The sequence below is a fragment of the Syngnathoides biaculeatus genome, chromosome 3 (genome assembly GCF_019802595.1).
Source record: "Syngnathoides biaculeatus isolate LvHL_M chromosome 3, ASM1980259v1, whole genome shotgun sequence".
Taxonomy (NCBI): Eukaryota; Metazoa; Chordata; class Actinopteri; order Syngnathiformes; family Syngnathidae; genus Syngnathoides; species Syngnathoides biaculeatus.
Window position 1 is genome coordinate 13,303,001 of NC_084642.1, and position 16,445 is coordinate 13,319,445.

Here is a 16,445-nt window from a genome sequence, read left to right on the forward strand (position 1 = left end):
GAAAACACGCTAGCACAGCGCTAACAGGGCCGGTAAAAGTATCTTCCTCGGCACATATATTCCACCGGTCTCACTCTTTTCCGCTCGAGTGCCCCCTTGCGGCCGTTAGAAAAAAAAAATGCACAAATTAGCCGCATCACCGCATAAACCGCAGGGTTGAAAGCGTGTGAAAAAGTCACGGCTTATAGGCCGGAAATTACGGTACATCTTTTTGTCATATTTGTAGGAACGTTTTTCTTGAGTAGGTTTAAAAAAACGGGGTGCAGCTCTCTCAGGCAAAACACAATTAACAATCCTAAATGGCTTATTGTTGTGAAACAAAAAAAATTTCCCAATTTTGTGCCCACTAATATGAAAAAAACAAGGGACTCATTGTTTTTGGAATTTGATAAGGATTTGGGAAAAGTGTATTAGAATATTGAAAAAAATTAAATTATAATTCAAAGTTATAATTTAAAATTAGGCATTTGAGTGGCCAACAATCATCCATATCCGTTCATGCAAAGTGAATATGATGTGAACTGTGTGCTGTGTTCTCGTATCTGTGAATGTGGAAAAAAAACACAATGTTGGTTCATAGATTTTAAAAAATCTTTAATTTCACGTCAAAACTTAAAATAAAATGTTTTTTGATTGTTGTATGTTCCGAAGAGAACTGCGCAATTGCTTCTCCTGAGTTTTCCCTCATCGAGACCAGGTTCCCGATCGTTCGCGCTTGCGTCGGACGATGGCGGCGACGTCGTGTTTGAGGGCGGACACGCTTTGCTCCAGCTGCTCCGAAAAGTCCTTCAGCAGACCGCTGTGCTCGTCCACGTAGAGCCGCAGCCCCAGTAGGTCGCAGGACTCCTGTCGGACGCAAACCGAAAATCAAGCAGCGAGGCTGAGTGAACGCGTTCGAGCCGTTGCGCGGACATACGCTGGGCCTGCGTCTGCGCAGGATCTGCAGCTGAGCCCTGAGCGAGGTCATGTTGTGGTAGAACCGTTTCAGCGAGCGCGCCAACTCTGCGTCGCAACTGGGCCGAAACGAACGACTCCGTGCACCGTCGCCGCCTGCTGGAGGGAAAGGATGCCGCGGGAACCGAATGATCAACTTTTTGGCTCGTATGTTTGCGTTACCGTTGGCGGCTGTGTGGAGTTGTCCTCTTAAACGTTGGTTCTCTTTCATCAAGGTGTCGTTAACGCTCTTCTGTTCTTCGAGGTCCCTCTGAAGTCTGCTCAGAACTGAACTGCTCAGCTGTACGCAATCTGTAGGCTGCGTTTGACGTACACAGTAAGTCATTCATTCATCCAAACTTTTTCTGTCGTCATCATCAAAATAAGGTAATGGGAAATGGATGAATGGATAAATTGTAACATTCCTCAAAGATAGATGAGCGCTCCATCTGCAGTTAAGTAAATAATCCCCCCACCCCGGCCACTATTTACTGAAATACAGTAAACAGTGCATGATAGTACAGTAAAGCCTCGGTTTTCGAAGGTCCCTGTTTTCGAACGAAAACTTTGAGATTTTTTTGCCTCCGTTTTCAAACGAATATCGGTACACGAACCCCACTGAAAAAACCCGGAAATAACGTCGCGCCCGGCGCAAGCAGTTGACCCACCACGAGATATTTACAAAGAAAGACGGTACACAGAAAGAGTTTAACGCTACCGCCGTGCTAAAGTTAGTGCTAACGCTCATGCTAACAGGACCGGTTAAAATAAAACTTCTCGGTAAATATCACTGACACACGGCAGTAACACGCTAGCACAGCGCTAACGCTAGCGCACCGCTAATAGGGCCGTCCACGTTATTGTCTATTCGAACGCCCACCGAAAAAAAAACCCAGAAATGACATAACACGCGCGGCGCAACCAGCGCAATTTTGTTATTCTGTATAACGCAGCCTCTGTACACAGACGTCTCCCGGTAGTGACTGTTGTTTGTCCCAAATGGTGACAGCAAAGTCATCTGTGCCAAGTGGAACGAAATCCATAATTCCGTCGAACTTCGTCACCTCAATAAATCTGAATGTAGCAGAGCACTCCAAAATTTTAATGATGTCGTGATGAGCCACTTCAGAAATGTTCTTAAGAGATTGCAGAAACAAATGATATTCGATTCGTTTTTGTTAAAAGGCGAGTCACCACCCCCGAAGATGAAGTTGAAGCATTTCTGCGTTTTAGTTTTGCTTGTTAACTTGAGGTTTTTTTTTTGTTACTTCTTGTAAAAATAAAAAAAAAAGCTTTGTTTAAAGTTATTCTACACTTTTGTTGTCTACAAGGCTGGGGGCCAAGTCGCTACAGATATGGGCTAGCGTACTCTACTACTAAAACATACATATTTAAGCAAAAAAATAAATATATTTCTTCAATTATTTTATTATATAAAGTATTTAAACGATACATGTATTTCTATTTTGCAGTTTATTAGGAAAAGCTAAAAAAAAATGCTTGAAAAAGCCTAATTTTTTTAGGCTCGGAACGCATTATTTCTTTCTCCATTCATTGTAATGGGAAACATCGATTCGGTTTTTGAACAATTCACTTTTCGAACCGTTTTCTGGAACGGATTTTGGTCGAGAACCAAGACATCACTGTACTTCTTAGTGCTCTCGTGGGAGAGTGAAAGTGAAAACTTCAACTCACAATAGTGTTGGTCACGCCACTCTCATCGATGATGAAAATGCCGTCTGCGGTCACTCTAGCTCCCTCCAGAGGCGATACCAAGCCAGTGCAGCCATCTGACGGGAAAAGTCAAAGAAAAACAATTGAACTATAGGTGTCAAACTCAAGACCCGGGGGCCAGATCCGGCCCGCCACGAGATTTTATGTGGCCCGTGAAGGCAAATCATGTATGTCAACGTCCATGATTCTTGTTAAAATCTGTACCAAAAAAATCTAATTGTAGGATCATAAATGATAACAGAGATATTGCAAGCATGTTTGTGCTACCAAACATCAACAATACCCGAACATTTCTGAAATTTGGTGTGTAAATATAATGAAGCGATTAAAGAATTTTATGGTTTCAGTCACAATGGCCCCCAGGGAAAAGGTAAAACCACAAGGTGGCCCGCTACAATAATGTGTTTTTATATATTTATCAGGCAAAGTAACACATTTATGTATCCGGTATATTAATGTTTGAAAATTTCCAACACAGTCTGCTTTACGGCACCCCCCCCCAAAAAAAATGATTTAAGGCTGAGTTTCATTTTTTTGTTCACCCACCTTGAAGGCCCCAAAGCTCCAGAAGCACGGCGCTGCTCTGAAGGTAGTCGAGTAGCTGCCGGGAGACGCGAAGGGAGGCAAAGTGCACTTTGTGACGCAGCACCGGGTTGACGTGGTGCCACACGGCCGGCGTGTACACGCGACCGCCGCTGTCCAACAGACTGAAACTAACGCAGGCAAACATGAAAAATCATCATTGGGAAAGCAATACGGGACGTACATCGACAGTATCTACATACCTGGATGTACAGTATAGCTATTCATTCATATTAAACGTTCATCATCATTTGTCATTAATCCACCTGTCAGTCCATCTGCATACTGTAATTTCCGGTCAATCAGCCGCGACTTTTTTCACACGCTTTCAACCCTGCGGTTTACGCGGTGATGTGGATAATTTGTGCATTTTTTCTAACGGCCGCAAGGGGGCACTTGAGCGGAAAAGGTAACCGGCCCTGTTAGCGCGGCGCTAGTGTTTGCATTCGCGTTAGCGCTAGCATTAAACTCTCGGTGTACCGTCTTTCTTTGTAAATATCTCGTGTTTTAATGTGGGCACTTGCGGCCTTTACACCGCTGCGGCTTTCACATTCACAGATACGAGATCACAGCACACATTCACTTTGCATGAACAGATGATTGTTGTAGGACTTTATTTCAAATTATATGGATTTTTTCCCCCCTGAAATGAACTTGTAAATTGTAATAATTTTTTTCTAAATTCTAAGACGCTTTTTCCAAATCCTTATCAAATTCAAAATCAACGAGTCCCTTGTTTTTTCACATTAGTGGGGACAAAATTGGGAAAAGTGTTTTTGTTTCCCAACAATAATACACAGGTACATGATTATACCCTATATTTCATGAATATTCATTTTCATTTTTCTTTAGATGGATTAAATTGTGTCTTCCCTCAGAGTTCTGCACCCTGTTTTTGAAACCGATTCATGAAAGAGGTTCCTACAAATATGACGAAAACATGTACCGTAATTTCCGGCCTATAAACCGCACCTTTTTTCACACAATTTCAACCCTGCGGTTTACGCGGAGATGTGGCTGATTTGTGCATTTTTTTTTCTAACGGCAGCAAGGGGGCACTCGAGTGGAAAAGGTAAGAGTGAGACCAGTGGAATAAATGTGCCAAGGAAGTGATTTTTACCGGTAGGGCCCTGTTCACGTTCTGCTAGCGTTACTGCCGTGTCTCAGTGATTTTTACCAGTTTACATGTTTTTTTTTTTTTTAGCATTAGCGTTAGCATTAGCATTGTGCGGCGAAGCTAGTGTTAAACTCTCTGTGTACCGTCTTTCTTTGTAAATATCTCGTGTTTCAATGTGGGCACTTGCGGCTTTTACACAGCTGCGGCGTATGTATGTACCAAATGGTATTTCCTTTACAAATGTACTGGGTGAGGCTTATAACCAGGTGCGCTCTGTAGGCCAGGAATTATGGCAATATCCATCCAGTGAACTGGTCTGTCATCCATTGTGCATCTGTCCAAATATCACTCTGCCCATCCATCCAAGTGTTCATCTGTCTTTCCATCCCTCCATCCATGTATCGGCCTCCCTCAATGGAATCATAGTTTCATATGTGTTATTGTAAGTTTAACGAGAAAGGTTTCTTTAACATTGAGCTATAAGTGAAATCATTAAATATTTAAGTCAGTGTACTGTATAGCCAATCTGTATCATCAGTTTGAGTTTTTGATTTCAACTCTTTAAATCAAAGACATTTTCCACAAGATTACAAACCATTGCAATGCACCTGTATCTCTTGATCAACATCATCATCCATCCGATCAATGACCCGTACCCGATCTGCACGCCTCGACTGCGAGCCTCTCTGACCCAGCGCAGACCTAAACATTGTTCCACAAGCAGCTGGACGTCGAGTCGCCGGCCGAGGAGCTCGGACGGGTCGATGAGGATGTCGTCTTCGCCCAGAGGCCTGAGAAGAGCGGAATGGCACATTGCGGGGACGCTCGGGGTCTGTTGCCTTTAAAGTCGGAACCTCCGATGTTGAACGGGACTAAGAGCGGTAGGATTTTTGTCAGTTCAACCAAAACATTGTCGTATTACTTCTTAAAAAAATAAAATAAAAGTGATGTCACATGAGATTTCCGCAAGTCTCATGACTTCAACTCACATACAAAGAAACTTACCAATAAATGTTAATGATGAACAGCTTCCTGTTCCCTCTCCATAACATCTGTCAGCTGTAGCAGTCTTAAGCATTAACCCAAGACAAATGTATTTGTGGGGCTTAAATACGCAACGTGATTCAAATTTTAAAAATAAAGTTCATTATCATCATCATTAAGCAAAGAAGAAATAGTTTCTTGTTGTGAAGTGAGCCGAGACACCTGCCGCAATCCGCGCTACAGATTGCTTGAAAGATGAAGCAAAAAATAAATAAAAAAAAATTGACGAAGCACAGCTTGTATATTTTAAAAAAACTTACAAGTCATGTCTTTCATTTCTCGTGGCATCATCTGTTACGAATAGGCAAAAGGGGAGTCATTTTTGCTTAATTCTATTTTTGACTAAATTTACTCAACAATTGAGGTCCATTCTTCTACGCCTGTTCAAGGTCTCCTTCTTCTTCTACACATTTGAAGCCTCTGCGCATGCCCACACTAGAGCACATCGTCAGGAACGGTCAAGTTTGAACCATTTCATTCAAACAAGTTTTTGTCATGTGGGTTGGTTTCTCGTGACGTCACCCGTTTTGCAGCCTCGGGCAAAAAGCTGACGGCGTCCATTTTATTTCCCTGAGCTCGTTACTCGTAGATTGAGTAGAAGAAGTTTTAATACGATGTCTATTTGCGGTGCCGTGGGTTGAAACTGAGGAGCGACAATCTGCAAAAAAAGTTGTCCATAAAGCTTAACTAGCGTTAATTAGCATCATTTGTGTGCGTTTTGTCTACATGCTTCCTATGCCGAGCGCATTCTTCAACTTACCCAACTTCCGAAAACTGCAGGCAAAAGTACTGTTTGAGGAAAAGTTTTTTTGGAAGTTGGGTGAGTTTTCAGCAATTTCTTCGCCGCATCTCAATCTCCGTGTTTTGCTGGAAAGAAAATCCGCTCCAAAGAGTCGCCGAGTGGGCTGAGATCCCGTTTAGCCTTTAGCTCCCGGTAGCGTCGAACAAGTTCACCGGCTCCCTTTGCTCCTTGTTAATGCAGGTTTACGTGTAGGCTTATTTAAACATTTGCACGAATAACCATTACATATATATATTAGAAGTAAATATATTTAATAATTAATATATGTAGATTTTTGTTGCCCATTACCCTGCTTACAGCCGTGCTACCCTGAGAATGCAAGCCGAGAGGAAAAGAAGAAGAAGTTGCCGATTACCTAAGTGGAAGCCTTCGATCTTTAAATACCGAATATCTTTCAGATCTTTCTGCCGGCCATGGACTTGTAATGTTTGAACTGCTCTTTTGTGTATCCAGAGACATTAAAAATGAAGTAGTTTACGTCTGGCCAGTCTTTTCTCTCTGTGGAGAAATCCGTCAATGGAATTTCGTAAGGATCCCGTTTAATGGCAGCGATCTTCTCGTCATACCGCCTGCGGCTCTCGGGTGTCAGAGAGTTGTAGTGGGGTCCGCCATTTACATTGCCGATCGCAGTCAGGTCCTTCAAAACACCGGCGTTTGCCATCGTATCGCAACATCGAGGTACTTTATCGAGATGCACCTGTACTCCGTGTCAACGTTTAAATTCGCTGTCTTCGGCTCCAGTCGTGACGAGATACTGAGAGAAAAAAGCTTATTCCGGCTGAAAGACTGGTTGTTGATAATCGATGCGTCATTGTGGCGTGTAACTGGATAGAAAGATATAGGGAAATAAAATGGCGACGCGCAGGGGTGTATGGGTAATTAAAAGCAAAAAATGTGACATCAGTGAAATCAGCCCATAGTACTTTTAAACCCAACCGCTGATGGGAAAACAACAACAACAATTTAACCGTACTGGAAAACAGGCTACAGGGTTCATGGCGACCAAAAAAAGTAGCGGCATGTCGGTTCGTAAAATACGAGGCAGTTAAAAATGTTACTTGAAACCAATGGGGTGTGTTAGACTTTTGGAGGTTCTACTGTGTAGAGTGTTGGTGCAGGGCGTACACTCCATCGGCGGTGCAAGGAATCAGCTTCGCTTGCAGGATGGCCTCCTCGCTACCTTCAGACCCAAGCACCTTTTCCACATGCAAACGACTGTTAGCGTCAGAACCATCCGTTGGGTCGCCGAAGCGCGGGCGGGCAGCACCTCCAGTTGCTCGTCCACAGGAATTCGGAAGGCCAGCGATTGCAGCCAGAGGTGAGCGGTGCCCAGGAGCAGCGGCTCTACCGGGTCCCAAAAAGGGTCTTTGTCTCTAGGCAGGGCGGAACACCAGAGGCCTTCTCCTGTCTGACCCCCAAGCAACAAAAATGTCCTCGCTTAGCATTAAGTCGTACTTTGAAACGCATTTTCGGCGAAAGTGTTTCATCGTTGTTTGGAATACGCTTTAGGAAATTACATGTTCCCCGCTCATCTCATCCCGATGTCTCTGGTAGATTTCTTCCATCAGGAATTTGCGGTTGACAAACTTGGCCTTGGACCACATCCATACCTAACAGTGGAAGGATCACCATTTTTTTTTTTTTAAACCAAAAAAGTAATACCTTAATTTCCGGCCTAAAAGCCGTGACTTTTTTCCACACGCTTTCAACCATGTGGTTTATGCGGTGATGTGGTGCTAGCGTTAGCGCACCTGGTTATAACGCTAGCACTGCACTAACCCTAGCCCCGTGCTAACGCTAGCGCCACGGTAGCGTTAAACTCTTTCTGTGTACCGAGGCTTATAACCAGGTGCGCTCTGTAGGCCGGAAATTATGGTATATGCTTTTTATTTGCCAAATGGAATCATTTCCAAAGTCATTTTTAAATTCCCATCACAATATTATTCAAAACAACAATATGTTTGCTAAAAATCATCACTCACAAAGGTAAAAATCGAGGCAACCGGTTTCTTCTTGTCTGTCAAAGTTGTTGTGTTTATTTATGTTTTGTCAAATGTTCCAAAACGACTTTAGCAATGATGCCATTGTGTTTATTATGCGAGATGTGAAACCTGCTTGCTGTGCTTTGAGGTGACTCTGCAAATGATCTCTTTTTCCAGGTCGTTTCCTTCAGAGTCCGACAGCACCAGATTCTTGATCTCCAGTTTAAACTCCACACCCTGCAGGTAAGACATATATGGATTTATTTCAGTACTTCATTCCTCACCGAGGAGCAATGTCATACTTACAGTAGAAATTACATAAGGAGACTGTTTTGCACTTGCTAAATGGAAATCATATTTTTTTTTCGTAGAAGATAAAGATAATGCTTCTGAATATTGTAATATGTATACAATATGAGTTTCACTCTTTGGATTGGACTCAAATAAATTCCGTTTTCCACGCAAATCTACTTTATCGAGATGCGCCTGTACTATTTATGTTTTTAAGCTATACCGTAATTCCCGGCCGACAGAACGAACCTGGTTACAAGCCTCACCGACTACATTTGTAAAGGAAATACCATTTGGTACATACATACGCCGCAGCTGTTTAAAAACAGCGAGTGCCCACATTGAAACCCACATTGAAACACGAGTTATTTACAAAGAAAGACGGTGCACAGAAAGAGTTTGACTCTAACGCTGGTGCTAACAGGGCCGGGTAAAATAATACTTACTGGTAAGTATCACTGAGACATGCCAGTAACACACCAGCAACATGGTAGCACAGTGCTAACGCTAGCGCAGCGCTAACAGGGCCGGTAAAAGTCACTTCCTCGGCACATATATTCCACCGGTCTCATTCTTTAACGCCCGAGTGCCCCCTTTCGGCCATTAGAAAAAAAATGTAGAAATTAGCCGCATAAACCACAGCGTGTGAAAAAAGTCGCGACTTGCAGGCGCAGTATTAATTACGGTATTTGTTTGCTAAGGTACCTTTTTTAGTTCCTGGCTCATCTGGTTGGCTTCAGCCACCAGTGGCATCAATTTGACGTAGTCGTAAAAGACCGCCAGCAGACGGGGATCCGTCGGGCAGGATTCTGTACTGCTTTCGCCTAAACATAACTGGACTTGGTGAAGTATTGAAAGCGGCGGGAAAAATATATCATGACTTGGCGTTTTTAAGGCTGGAGCTCACCCAGGTGGATGCCCTCAGCGGCAGCCAGCTCGGACAGGAAGTAGTCGTAGTCGTAGCGACTCCAGTCGTTAGCGCCCCTCTCGGACGGGAAACCGATGTAAAGGTAAGTGCAGTTGGAACCCAGGATGAGTCGGTCCTGAATGGAGCCCAAACAGAATGTCAAGGACAAAATGGTTGGTACTCTAACGTGATGGGGCCCACCAGGTGCTGCAGCTGGCTGGTCTGAGAAAGCGGCATTCCATTGACGGTCACCTTGGAGCACGGCAGCGGGGTCAGCGTGACCCGCCGCTCTTGGTTCTTCAACACGGCGTGGCGCTGCTGGATCCTGAAACACGAGCGCACAATGTACGCGGTCCTCGTGTTTGAGGCCGGCCTCAGTGCCACCGAGCAAGCGAGCGAGCGTTGTCCGTACCCGAAACCCCTGATGGAGATGGATCTCGGGGTGCCCTCGCTGAGGCCGATGTCCCATTCGCCTGGACGAACGAGATAGTCTCTTGTTTGCTCAGAAGAGCTACACTCAGGTCTAAAATTGAAATATTTCTCAATTCAAAATTCTACCTCCTGAAATTGTATTGAATTTTCTTACACTAAATGTCTAAATTAGCCACCATGATGAATAGATTTAATATAATAATATACCAATACATGCAATAAAGTACTACTATTTCCCTGCGATTGGCTGGCAACCAGTTCAGGGTGTACCCCGCCACCTGCCAGATGATAGCTGGGAAAGGCTCTCCTCCTCCCTTGTGACCCTTGTGAGGATAAGTAGCTCAGAAAATGGACTACTGCTATGATCAAAAGCATCATCAACGTTATCTCTGTAATGTCATCCGTCATTTATAATGAGGGTTAAGATCCTGGTCGCACTCGCAATAGGCGAACATTTGATTATTTAAACATTTTTTACAGCTTGATGAACCTCCCAAAACTCCTAATATGAATCTTTCTTGTACTCATATATGAAACGCGTTACTAACCCTCGGGGATAAACAGTTTGACCACACCGGACAGCTGGGCGTCCTCGTTGATGTTCAGGATGTAGGGATGCATTTGCATCATTCTCCTCTCCTGACACACACACACACACACATTGGGAATGTCACAAAAGTGTTGGCACGGCATTTGTGTTTGTGTGTGTGTCCTTGTGCATGCGACCTGTGTGATGTTGGCATACTGTTGCTCCCAGTCCCGAAGCGCCTCCTGCAGATGTTTCTCCCACAAAGTGCTAATGGTTCTTATCTGGAGCTCATTGTGTGTCAGCAGCTGACGGATCTCCTCTGCGCAGTGGCCACGCACGCACGTGTGGAATTCTGTCGCGGTCAAGTCGCCGGGCGGCTTTCCTTACTGGTTTCGTCGTTGGCGCCGCGTCCGTCCTGCCCCAGTCGGCTCAGTCTCTGCGTCAGTCTGGCGTTCTCGGCCTTGAGTTCTTTGACGAGACGCTCAGTGGGGCTCTCGTTCACCACAGGACGGTTCTGGATGTGCTTTGCCCTGAAAAATGCGTCTGATGAATGAGCCAACCATTTGCTTATCCTCACAAGGGTCCCGGGGAGCGCTGGAGCCTATCGAAGCTCTCATCGGGCAGGAGGCGGGGTACACCCTGAACTGGTTGCCAGCCAATCACAAGGCACATAGAAACAAACAACCAATCAGAATCACACCAAAGAGCAATTGAGAGTCTCCGATGATTGCATGTTTTTGGGATCTGGGAGGAAACCGGAGTGCCCGGAGAAAACCCATGCAGGTACAGGAAGAACATGCAAACTCCACACAGGCGGTACCAGGATTTGAACCCCGGTCTTCAGAACCGCATTCCCTGTCTTTTCATTCCCAAAGGGCGCCAAACAGAATTTGAAAGTCCTTCGAGCTTTCGGCATGCTACCTCTCAGCATAGCGAAGTGTGGACAGAGACTCCTCATAGCAGATGTCAGCCGGGCTTAGTGTTGCAATCTGAAACATGAATGGGGTCCAACATGAGTTTCACATAAGAAGAGCGATGTTGCGTCAACGGAGTGCTCAGAGTCACCATGACGGTGCGGCTGTTCCCCCCCAGCGCGGACTGCAGCAGCTTCGTGAGAACCGAATCTCTGTACGGAACATGCACCGTCTTCCTGCCCACCGCCATGTCGGCCAGGGCGCTACAAGCGAGGAGACGCGATTCAGAACGGTCCAAAGTGACGGATGGAGCGGGGCCCCGCCGACCTGATGACGTTGCCCAGAGTGGTGAGGCTCAGGTTGATGGCCGTGCCCTCTCTGAGACGGTCGGCCTCGGACGACCCCGATCTCTGGCGCTCGCTTCCCGCCAGGTCCACCAGGTTGATGTTGGACTGTTTGGTGACGCTCTCTTTGGACAAGATCTTCACAAGGGGATCACTTGTCAGTGGTCCCAAGGCAACCGGGACCTCATTCACCGAGAGGACATGAACGAGCTCGCTTCTGTAAGCCAGTCTCCAGACCTCCAGGAATAATTCATTAGCAATAGCAATAATTAATTTGCAAAACTGTTGTTAATGGAAAAAAAGAAAAAAAACCCCACACTGCTCTCTTTCGCTCTTTCAAGTGGGCGTGGCTGGCATACGGAAATATTTTTTTATCGGCCAACAACGTCTGCCTAGCAACATGCATACACCCAAATTTGGATCATTGTAAATGAAGCGAGATGTGAATGGACGCGACCTGTTTGAGCTGGAGCACAAGGAGCATGTGTGAGCGGCTGCTGTTTGCGTTGATGTGCGTGGCCGCCGTGGTTCTGGTTCTGGTGCCTTGCTCCATCAGCTGCTCCACCTGCAGTGGAACGCGTTTGTATTCCTGCAAGACGCGGTAGAAACAAGTGAGGACGTCTCAGCCAACCTGCGCCGCGCTATCGCACGGGACCGTGCGTAGTCCCTCCACGTAGAAGCCCCGGTGCTGCTCCTCTCGGACACGGAGCCCCCCTGGGGGACGAGGGCCACGGGCCAGCAGGTCCGCCACCTGGTGACACGCCAAGGAAATGAAGTCATTTAGTTAGTTGAACATATGAAGGGTTTGTTTTCAAAACGAGACACAGGCATTTTTTTTTTTCAGATTTACGAAACTCGCGCCAAAATTATCCAGCTCCGAATGGGTTAAATCTGAAAAAAATGCTTATGTCTCGTTTTGAAAACAAACTCTTCACATGGAGGCAAAAACTGTACACACTGGGAAAGACCAAGAGTTGTATTTTTAGTTTCTTTAGTGTCTGACAAACTGTTACATGAGTGGAACAAGAAGATCAACATGTCGCCATTGCTGCTGATCTTACCTGCTCATTGTAGATTTCCAACATACTGAAGAAGACCTACGAGGACATCCGTGAAGACATTTAGGACGAGCGTGTACACACACAAATGCACAAATACTTGACACGCGCTCACTTGGCATTGTCTAGCCTCGTTTTCTCGGATGGCCTCAAATAGTCGCTGGCACAGTTTGGGAACCAGGCCTCTGTTGGGCTTGTAGCCCACCATGGAGTAACTCTTCCCCGAGCCCGTCTGACCGTACGCCAGCAGGGTGGCGTTGTAACCCTGCACAAATCCGCCCAGCAGCTTCAATCACAGCGTTGGCGTCCGACGCCTCCCGGGAGTGCCGTTTGCTACCTGAAGCGCGTTCTCCAGTATTCCTTCCCCGAGGTCTTGAAACACGCATTCCTGAGAGGAAATTTCAGTGAGGAGGACGTACAGATATTTCTGCAAGTTTCCTAGATGGGTTACTCTTGTACATGCAATTATGCTGCATCCGGTAAAAAAAAAAAAAAAACACATGCGATTAAAGCCACACTGACATGAAATGCATGTTTTTTAGTAGGTTTTTAATTTATAAAAAAAAAAAAAAAAAAAGGCAGCCGGAATGGACCCATCCGTTTTTTATAATAATGTTATATGTATTTTTCATTACAATATCTATTTTACAATGTTAATAGGGATGTCAGTGGGGCTTTAAAGGAGTACATCACACGTAGCCCCAGAAAGTGGACGCGCCACCTGCTTCCCCCAACGATTCAAAACGTAATTACGACGCCGTTGATAATTACAATGTCAAATCTGGATTGGTCGCATTTGGCTCGCCGTACTCGCCTGGTCCGCGTAGCGCCCCCCCGCCTCCTCAGGCAGGTAGAGGCCCGTGCGGTCCTGGACGACGTAGCCGCTGTGGGACCAGAAGGCGTAGTCGAAGCAGAAGGAGCGGCGGCACTGCGGGTCGCGGGGGTCCTGGATGGTGACGGCGCTCGCCGCCATGGAGACGATGCAGCGGCTGCCGGCGTCGCGCTCCCTCTGGTGGCCGGGAGGACACAGAAAGGCGCAGTTTTGTGCTTTTCGGAGGGCGCTTCAGCCACCTCACGTTCACAAAAAAAAGTTTCTCGACTTGGAAGAGTCCAAATCATCAACTCATCACCCCCCGACCCTTGTGAGGATAAGCGGCAAGGAAAATGGATGGATGGAAAATAAAGATTAATTGGTAAAGGACGCCCAATAAAGTACATGCAACAGATTCCAAGAGATTAAAGTACACACAGGCATCCATTTTCTATCGCGCTATAAATCCTGTTCAGGGTCACAGGCGATATGGGGCCTGCCCCAAACGTCTGACATCAGGCTAAAAGCAGATGACACCCGGGATTGGTCGCCAGTCAACCTCAGGGCGCAAATGAAGACAGACGACCACTCACAATGTCACAGTCGCTCAGATTGTCATTGACACGGAGTGGGAAGGAAACCCGGCCACGGTGTTCTGCAGAATCTACCGCTACATCATTGGCGGTAAATTTAAATTAGAAACAAATACAAAACTGCAACATGCGTGGGTTTCTTGCTTTGACACGCATGTAACCAACGCAGTAACGCAGCAACAATTTCATCAGCATTAACACAGATGGATACACAATAGTGTACAATACAGTGCAGACTAACCAGTACAGTACAGGACATCGTGGTGATGTACTGCAAGTACACTGACTGACCTTGTTGAAGGGTCGGACTCTGACGGCCACTTTGACGCAGTCCTTGGCGTGCATGTTTGACGCTTCGAAGCGGAACACGCCCGAGCACAAACAAGCACTGCAAAATGCAGAAAAATGAGCGATGCCTTCAAATAGTACACAACAGCAGCGATGTGGCCCCCCCCCTCCCCCCGCCCATATTGTAGTCGGCCACTCTTCAGTGTAGTGTAACACTAGACCTGGTTTCACTTTCACCGTGCCTGCCATCGTCAATTATTCATTCCACATCATCACTGGAAAATAGATTCAAAATTCAGTCTCGTGTAACATTGTTGTTGTATCGTAACGTTTCATTCTGATGCATGATTGAGGGAAAAAAAAAATGTATATTCTACCAAGCTGGAGGTTACTCTCAGCCTCAAAGTGGCAACAAAGACCTCTGCTGACAAGCAGGAAAAAACAAACAAAAAAAAAAACAATGGACAAGATAAATGCAGCCATGCATGCTGTTTTCTAGCACCACACTGCACTTAACAGATCTGATTGCATATTTCATATACGTACCATACAACAAGACGCGGATTTTACGTTGAAACAACGTCCACGTCCAACGTCGAAAAATTCATTGTTTTAACATTGTATTTGTAAATTGAGACGACGTCACAATCTAACCGAGAATCAACATTGTCTTACAACGTCGAAAATTCGTTGTTTTAACATTGTATTCGTAAATTGCATCGACGTGTCAATCCAACATAAAATCAACGTAGCCATGCTACGTGGAAATTGAGCTATTAAAACTATAGATTGAAACCTTTACTCTGCAGTGTCAAACTACAAATAATATAAACGTATGTTTAACATTTAGAACAAATAACTTTTTCCTTAAAGTATGTTACGAACAAAATAAAATGTAGTGTAATTGAGAGAGTGGAAATGGCGGCTAGCTAGCCTCTCTGCAGCAGATGTTTGATCACTCACGACAGACGCCTCAGGTGGTGTGTGGGGAAACGTTATTGCCTTCCACACATCACATTAGTTCCGACATCCACAAGGAATCAACGTTGAAACGTTATTCGACAACGTAAAAATTCAACTGTGGAATTTACGTTGAATTGAAGTTGTTCGACGTTGCGACCTAAGACAACTTTAGTTCAACGTTGAATCCACGTCTTGTTCCTGCTGGGAACTTTCTTTCGGCTTGTCCCGTTAGGGGTCGCCACAGCATCTCAGACGAACGCAATCCTTTCAAATTTGTTTATTTATGTCAAGGAAACAGAAACTCATTTTTATTTTCACCCAGTCTTGTTTTCCTAACTGGTGACCCCATTTGAAAATGTTGTCTTATTCCACAAATGACGTCGGTAATTGCTTCATTCACTTCATCCATTTTCTTAGCCGCTCATCCTCACGGGAGGAGGCGGAGTACACCTGAACTGGTTGCCAGCCAATCGCAGGGCACATCGAGAGAAACAGCTGCACTCACAATCACACCTAGGGGCAATTTAGCGTATCCAATTAATGTTCCATATTTTGGGGATGTGGGAGGAAACCGGAGAGCCCACCCGGAGAAAACCCATGCAGGCACGGGGAGAACATGCAAACTTCACACAGGCAGGCCGGGATTTGGACCCTGGACCTCAGAACTGTTGAGGTCAGCGCTTTCCAGCTGCGTCAACGCGTCGCCTCATTCACTTCAGGTAAGGCAAATTTATTTTGCCACATATTCCTTTTTGGCAATATCGCAGTTATGCAAACTATTTACTGCAACATATTTAGTGTATAGCTATATCCATGCATGCATACATCCATTTTCCAAGGCGCTTATCCTCACAAGGGTTGCAGGAGCGCTGGAGCCCATCCCAACGTCAAGTGATTGGCGGACTACATCTTGAACTGGTCACCGGTCGGTCGCAGGGCGCATATTAACTATTATTAACACCATCACTGAGCGGGAATTGATCCCACACTGCCAGCACTCAAGCCAGGAATGTGTACCACTACACATAAGTGACTATAATTCAAGCTAAAAATGAAGTACTGGTTACTTTCTGTCCGTAATGAGGACACACTCAAAATAAAAAGAATGGACGAACAACGGA

General features: G+C 45.4%; 1 protein-coding gene across 1 annotated transcript; it reads right to left on the reverse strand.

The window, feature by feature from the left end:
* Positions 1 to 577: 577 nt before the first annotated feature.
* kif28 (kinesin family member 28) lies at positions 578 to 14,462 on the reverse strand. Its single transcript, XM_061815269.1, has 27 exons — positions 14,365 to 14,462; positions 13,484 to 13,678; positions 13,007 to 13,057; positions 12,785 to 12,934; positions 12,673 to 12,708; positions 12,243 to 12,362; positions 12,069 to 12,176; positions 11,595 to 11,749; positions 11,419 to 11,530; positions 11,275 to 11,342; positions 10,741 to 10,883; positions 10,551 to 10,672; positions 10,373 to 10,463; positions 9,805 to 9,865; positions 9,594 to 9,717; positions 9,393 to 9,528; positions 9,191 to 9,309; positions 8,324 to 8,431; positions 7,744 to 7,822; positions 7,480 to 7,604; positions 7,338 to 7,408; positions 5,023 to 5,157; positions 3,214 to 3,380; positions 2,629 to 2,723; positions 1,117 to 1,252; positions 917 to 1,050; positions 578 to 846 (listed from the first exon to the last, which is right to left on the reverse strand). The coding sequence occupies exons 1-27, from the start codon at positions 14,416 to 14,418 to the stop codon at positions 685 to 687; spliced, it is 3,057 nt and encodes a 1,018-aa protein (XP_061671253.1). The 5' UTR covers positions 14,419 to 14,462; the 3' UTR covers positions 578 to 684.
* Positions 14,463 to 16,445: the final 1,983 nt, after the last annotated feature.

What these genes read in the sequence shown, in the direction of transcription:
- kif28 (XM_061815269.1), bottom strand. Translation starts at nt 14,418, where the DNA reads ATGCACGCCAAGGACTGCGTCAAAGTGGCCGTCAGAGTCCGACCCTTC. An exon ending in GGGGGCGCTACGCGGACCAG is followed by an intron (nt 13,058 to 13,483) that starts GCGAGTACGGCG and finishes ATTTCCTCTCAG; the next exon opens with GAATGCGTGTTTCAAGACCT. An exon ending in TACTGGAGAACGCGCTTCAG is followed by an intron (nt 12,935 to 13,006) that starts GTAGCAAACGGC and finishes GGATTTGTGCAG; the next exon opens with GGTTACAACGCCACCCTGCT.